General features: G+C 36.7%; 1 protein-coding gene across 1 annotated transcript; it reads right to left on the bottom strand.

The window, feature by feature from the left end:
* Positions 1-5,031: 5,031 nt before the first annotated feature.
* On the bottom strand, positions 5,032-6,259 carry LOC138141921 (olfactory receptor 6P1-like). Its single transcript, XM_069062811.1, has one exon. The coding sequence runs from the start codon at positions 5,983-5,985 to the stop codon at positions 5,032-5,034; it is 954 nt and encodes a 317-aa protein (XP_068918912.1). The 5' UTR covers positions 5,986-6,259.
* Between the last annotated feature and the right edge of the window lie 663 nt (positions 6,260-6,922).

The raw sequence follows: 6,922 nt of genomic DNA, 5'->3' as shown, positions 1-6,922 counted from the left end.
TGGTTTAAGGAGGGACTTTCCTAAAGTAGAAAAATCTATCATACCCTACAGCCAGTAGGAGGGGAAAAGGAGGAAAAAAAGGGGGGAGTGGTTAAAAGGGAGAAAAGAAGTAGTAGAGGGAAAGGGTAGAAAAAGGGAGGGGGTGCATAAGGAAGGAATACTGAAGGAAGAGGTGGTCAAAAGGAAAACTCTTAAGGAGGGGAAGGGAGAAGTAAGAAATAAAAGCACCAACATGGGAGGGAATAGGATGGAGGGAAAGACGCAGTAATCATAACTGTGAATGTGAATGAGATGAACTCCCCCATAAAATAAAGGCAGATAGCAGAAGAGATAAAAAAGCATAATCCCATAATATTCTATCTACAAGAAACACATTTGAAACAGGGACACACACACAGGGTAAAGGTAAAAGGGTGGAGCAGAATATTATGTTACAGCTAAAGTAAAAAAAAAAGCAGGGGTAGAAATCCTTATCTCAGATAAAGAAAAAGCAAAAATAGATCTAATTAAAAGACATAAGGAATGAAACTATATCCTGCTAAAAGGCACCATCGAAAGTGAAGCAATATCATTACTAAACATATATGCACCAAGTGATATTAGTATCCAAATTCCTAGAGGAGAAGTTAAGGGAGTTAGAGAAAGAAATACATAGCAAAACTATGCTAGTGGGGGGCCTCAATTTCCCCCTCTCTGAACTTGATAAATCTAACTTCAAAATAAACAAGAAAGAAGTTAAGGAGGTGAAAAGAATTTTAAAGAACATAGATATGATAGACCTCTGAAGAAAACTGAATAGGGATAAAAGGAATACGCCTTCTTCTCAGCAGTACATGGCACATACACAAAAATTGACAAGATATTAGGGCATTAAAAAAACCTCACAATTCAGTGCAGAAAGGCAGAAATATTAAATGCATCCTTCTTGGACCATGATGCAATAAGAATTATGTATAATAAAAGGTCATGAAAAGATAGGCTAAAAATTGATTGGAAACTAAATAATTTAATCCTAAAGAATGAGTGGGTTAAACAAGAAATTCTAGAAACAATCAGTAAATTCATTCAAGAGAAGGACAATAATGAGACAACATATCAAAACTTGTGGGATGCAGCAAAATCAGTTCTTAGGGGAAGTTTTACATCTCTGAATGCATACATGAATAAAATAGAGAAAATGGAGGTCAATAAATTGGACATACAACTGAAAAAGCTAGAAAAAAAACAAAATGAAAATCCCCAATTAAATACTAAATTAGAAATATTGGAAACCAAAGGAGAGGTATATGAAATTGAAATTAAGAAAACTATTGAATTAACAAAAAAAAAACTAAGAGCTGGTTTTATGAAAAAAAAAAACACAACAAAACTGATAGACCTTTTGTTAATATGATAAAAAAAAAAGAAAGAAGAAAACCAAATTACCAGTATCAAAAAAATAAAAAGTGTGAATCTACCACCAATGAAGAGGAAATTAAAACAATAATTAGGAATTATGTTTGCCCAATTATACGTCCATAAATTTTACAATCTTAGTGAATTATATGAATATTTACAAAAATATAAGTTGCCCAGATTAAGTGAAGGGGAAGTAAATTACTTAAATAATTCCATCTCAGAAAAAGAAATTGAAAAAGGTATCAATGAACTTCCATGGAAAAAATCTCCAGGACCAGATGGATTTACTAGCAAATTCTATCAAACATTCAAAGAACAATTGATTTCAAAACTTTACCAACTATTTGGGAAAATTGAAGAAGAAGGATCCTACCAAATTCTTTTTATGGTATTGATACCTAAATCGTGAAGAGACAAAACAGAGAAAGTAAATTATAGATCAATTCCCCTCATGAATATAAATGCAAAAATTTTAAATAAAATTTTAGCAAAAAAGACTACAGCAACATACCATAAGAATAATACACTTTAATCAGGTAGGATTTATTCTAGGAATGCAAAGATGGTTCAAAATTTGGAAAATTATCAGTATAATTGATCATATCAACAATGAAACTAACAGAAACCATATGATTATCTCAATAGATGCAGGAAAGGCTTTTGACAAAATACAACACCTATTTCTAGTAAAAACTCTAGAAAGTATAGAAATAAATGGAGTCTTCCTTAAAATAATAAATAGAATCTACCTAAAGCCATTAGTAAGTATTATATGTAATGGAGATAAGCTAGAAGCATTTCCAATAAGATCAGGCATGAAACAAGGATGTCCACTATCATCCCTCTTATTCAATTTGGTACTAGAAATGTCAGCAGTAGCAATAAGAGAAGAAAAAGAAATTGAAGGAATCAAATTGGCCAAAGAAGAGACTAAGCTATCACTCTTTGAAGATGATATGATGATATAGTTAGGGAATCCTAGAGAATCAAGCAAAATACTACTTGAGATAATAAATAAATTTGGCAAAGTTGCAGGATATAAAACAAACCCACATACATCCTCAGCATTCCTATATATTTCTAATGAAACCAAACAGCAAGAGATAGAAAGAGAAATCCCATTAAAAGTTACTGTAGACATTATAAAATATTTTGGAATCTACCTGCCAAAACAAACCCAGCACTTATGTGAACACAATTAAAAATACTTTTCACACAAATAAAGTCAGATCTATATAATTGGAAAAACATCAGTTGCACATGGTTAGGAAAAGCTAATATAATAAAAATTACAATTTTACCTAAATTAATTTACATATTTAGTGCCATACCAATTAATTTACCAAAAAAAAATTTATTGAGCTAGAAAATAAAGTAACAAAATTCATTTGGAAGAACAAACGGTCCAGAATATTAAGGGAATTAATGAAAAGAAATACCAGAATTATAATCTGTATTATAAAGCAGCAGTCACCAAAATTACTTGGTACTGGCTAAGGAATAGAGTAGTGTATCAGTGGAATAGATTAGGTGCACAAGGCACAGCAGTCAATGATTATAGTAATCTACTGTTTGATAAACCCAAAGACCCCAGTTTTTTGAATAAGAACTCATTATTTGACAAAAACTACTCAAAAAACTGGGAAACAGTATGGCAGAAACTAGGCATAGACCAATATCTTACACCATATACCAAAATAAAGTCTAAATGGGTGCACCATCTAGGAATAAAGGCTGATACCGTAAGCAATCTTGGAGAGCATAGAATAGTTTACCTGTCTTATTTATGAAGAAGGGAATATTTTATGACCAAACAAGAGTTATAGAGCATTATGAAATGCAAAATAGATAATTTTGATTACATTAAATTGAAAAGTTTCTGTACAAATAAAGCAAATGTAACCAAGATTAAGATGGAAATATAAAACTAGGAAAGAATTTTTATAATCAGTGTCTCTGATAAAGGCCTCATTTCTAAAACATATAGAGAACTGAGTCAAATCTATAAGAATACAAATCATGCCCCAATTGATAAATGGTCAAAGGATATAAACAGGCAGTTTTCAGAAGAAGAAATTAAAAGTATCTATAAGCATAAGAAAAAATGGTCTAAATCACTATTGATTAGAGATATGCAAATCAAAACAAATCTGAGGTCCCACATCTCACTAGTCAGATTGGCTAAAATGACAACACAGGAAAATGATAAATGCTGGAGAGGATGTGGAAAAATTGGAACACTAATGCTTTGTTGGTGGAGTTGTGAACTGATTCAACCTTTCCGGTGAGCAATCTGGAACTATGCTCAAAAGGCTAAAAATACATGTATACCCTTTGACACAGCAATATCTCTTCTAGGGCTGTATCCCAAAGAGACCATATAAGTGGGAAAAGGACCCATTTGTACAAAAATCTTATAGCAAGTCTATTTGTGGTGGAAAAGAATTGAAAATAAAGGGGATGCCCATCAATTGGGGAATGGCTAAACAGTTGTGGTATATGAATGTAATGGAATAATATTATACTATAAGAAATGAGGAGCAGAACTACTTCATAATAACCTGGAGAGACTTATATAAACTGATGATGAGTGAGGAGATCACAACCAGGAGAACTTTGTACACAATTAAAGATACATCGTATTTGTGACGACTAACTTTGATAAACTGGGCCCCTCTCAGCAATGGAAGATTAGAAGACAACTTCAAAAGACTTATGATGAAAAGGATATTTACATCCAGAGAAAGAACTGCAGAGTCTGAATGCAGATTGTAGCAAACTACTTGCTCTCTCTCTTTTGTTTTATTTTGTTTCTTCTTTCTCATTGTTCAGTCCATTGGTTATAATCCTTCTTTACAATCTGACTGTTATTTAATTTGAAAATATTTGTAAGTCCTGTATTTGATTGCATGCTTCCATGGGTGGGGAGGGGGAGAAAAGGGAGAGGGAGAAAATTTGAAGCTCAAGGGACTGTGGAACTGAACGTTGTAAACAAAAAGTAAATAATTTTTTTTTAAAGGAAAGTGAGGAGGAAGTGAGGAGATGAAAAAAAAAGATAAGTTTTCGTCTCCTAAATTGGGGGAGAAATTTTTTAGCATTCCAGGACACTAGACAGTAATTAGGGATTGGGGCTTTCACCCTTTGTCTGTCACCTCTTTGAGCAGGTAGCAGAGGCATTCCCAGCCTTGCCATACATACATCCCTGATGGGCATTTTCCATTCTTTCCTTTCCTTTCACATACAGTGGGGGAGCAGAGCTTGCTTGATTGGTGAGTATAGATCTGTAAGAATGCGTCAAGGGATCTGAAGTATAATCTGATTTTACACTTTCTCAGCACAGTAGGAATAGCAATCTTTCAAACCCGTGAGAACACCACCTAAGAGTGGGAATCCTCTGTGTCTGCTTTGGGGAGCTTCACCCATTTAATCCATTTGGGTTCTCTATTATTTACTTTTTGTTTTTTTGCTTCTTGGAGGGGGGAAGGATGGGTAATTGGGGTTAAGTGACTTGCCCAAGGTCACACGGTTAGTAAATGTTAAGTGTCTGAGGCTGGATTTGAACACAGGTCCTCCTGACTCCAGGGTTGGTGCTATATTCATTGTGCCACCTAGTCATTCCTCCACTATTTACTTTTAATCTTGGGAATCCCCAAGATGGTGACACCATCCCAGCACTGTCTTCTTCAGGGCATCCATTACTTCCTCATTCCTCAGGCAGTAGATGGCTGGGTTGAGGAGAGGCACAATAACAGTATATAATACAGATATGACTTTATTGTAGTTAAAGGAATACATAGCCCGAGGTCGAGCATATGTGAAGAGGGTGGAGGAGTAGAAGATAACAACCACTGCCAAGTGTGAGGCACAGGTTGAAAAGGCCTTCTTCCTTCCCTGGGCAGTGGGGATTCTCAGGATGGCCACAATGATGGCAACATAGGAGGAGGCCACTGCCAGCAGGGGGAGCAAGATCATTACCAAGGCCAGGAGGAAATCCACCACCTCAGCCAGTTCCTTGTCTGTACAGGTGAGGTTGAGGAGAGGAGAGATGTCACAGAAGAAGTGGTTGATGACATTGGGCCCACAATAGGATAACCGAGCAATGAACAAGAGCTTCATCATAGAGCTAAAGAAGCCACTGCCCCAGGAAGCTGTTGCCAGGCGGGTAGCTAGGGTTGAGGTCATGAGGCTGGGGTAGCACAGGGGCTCACAGATGGCCAAGTAGCGATCATAAGCCATGACAGCTAAGAGGACACATTCAGTGCAGGCCAATGTAATGAAGAAGTAGAGTTGGGTCATGCAGCCCACAAAGGAGATCCAAAGGTTCTGGGTAAGAAAGGCTCCCAATAGCCAAGGGACAGTAACATTGATGTACCACATCTCCAAGAAGGACAGATGTCCCAGGAAAAAATACATAGGGCAGTGGAGGGCAGGAGTAAGCCATATAGTGGACACGATGAGAGCATTCTCCAGTATGGTCATTAGGTAAAAGGTCAGAAAGAGGACAAACAGAAATAGCTGGAGGGGCTCGGAGGTAGGAAAACCAACCAGGATGTATTTCTCTACATGGGCTCCACTCCAATTTCCCATGGTCTCTCATCTCCTGAGTGTGACTGGGAGAGAAGAAAGGAAAAACAGGTGAGCAAATAGATGGAGGTCCATAGGGAAAGCTGTGAGAGTGATTGTTGTAATTGTGCCTATTGTCCTTGTTGTAGGGTATGTGCAGTAACGTAATTTCTATTAGTGGTCCAACAGGATACTATTATGTTCCTGAAATTGGACCTAAAATAAGAGCATGAGGGAGCTGCAGGTCAAGCACAGAGCCCCATCCACTACCCCAGCTCCATGCCCTCAAGCACATCAGTATTGATGTGTGTTTTCTTGTACGATGACATCCAGGCCTCAGTACAGCAGTGGAAAGGTAAATAAATGTTTAACAACTGGCTCTCAAAAAAAAAAAAAAAGAAAGGAAAGGAAAAGAAAAGAAAAGAGAAGAAAAACACACCAAGGACACAACTTAAGTTTAATCTGCATTATTAACATTTTCTCCATCACTTTTTTTTAAGCAATTGGGATTAAGCAACTTGCCCAAGGTTACACAGCCAGTATTTTCTGTGTGGGTGTTAAGTATCTGAGGCCAGAACTGATCCCGGGTCCTCCTGACTCTGGGGCCAGCTCTCTTACTCACTGTGCCACCTAGCTACCCCTCTCCATCACTTTTTTAAGTCTAAACCATCAACAAAATTATAGATGAAGTCCTGATTTGTAAAGTTTATCCATTTCTGAGATATAAACACTCACACTGAAAATTTAACAGTCAACTCTTGTGAGAGGTTTGAACTGGTTCCATCCATCACACCCCTGCCTAGATAAATGTATTTCAAAGCATATATAGTTTGTGTCTGTCTCTAAGCACAAAAGCTATTGCTTTTGGCCCTTGAATTGTTATGACTATATAGGGAAATGTTTATAGGGTAAAGGGTGAATATATAAGGAAGAAGGAGAAGGGGTAGAGACACTGTATCTG

This window comes from Petaurus breviceps, unplaced genomic scaffold (assembly GCF_028583685.1).
Source record: "Petaurus breviceps papuanus isolate PSGF00001 unplaced genomic scaffold, PetGlider_PUasm1.0 90510, whole genome shotgun sequence".
Classification (NCBI taxonomy): domain Eukaryota; kingdom Metazoa; phylum Chordata; class Mammalia; order Diprotodontia; family Petauridae; genus Petaurus; species Petaurus breviceps.
This window is presented reverse-complemented; position numbering and strand designations above follow the sequence as displayed.

Bases quoted from the DNA above. Each gene is read 5' to 3' on its own strand.
- LOC138141921 (XM_069062811.1), bottom strand. From the start codon at position 5,985: ATGGGAAATTGGAGTGGAGCCCATGTAGAGAAATACATCCTGGTTGGT.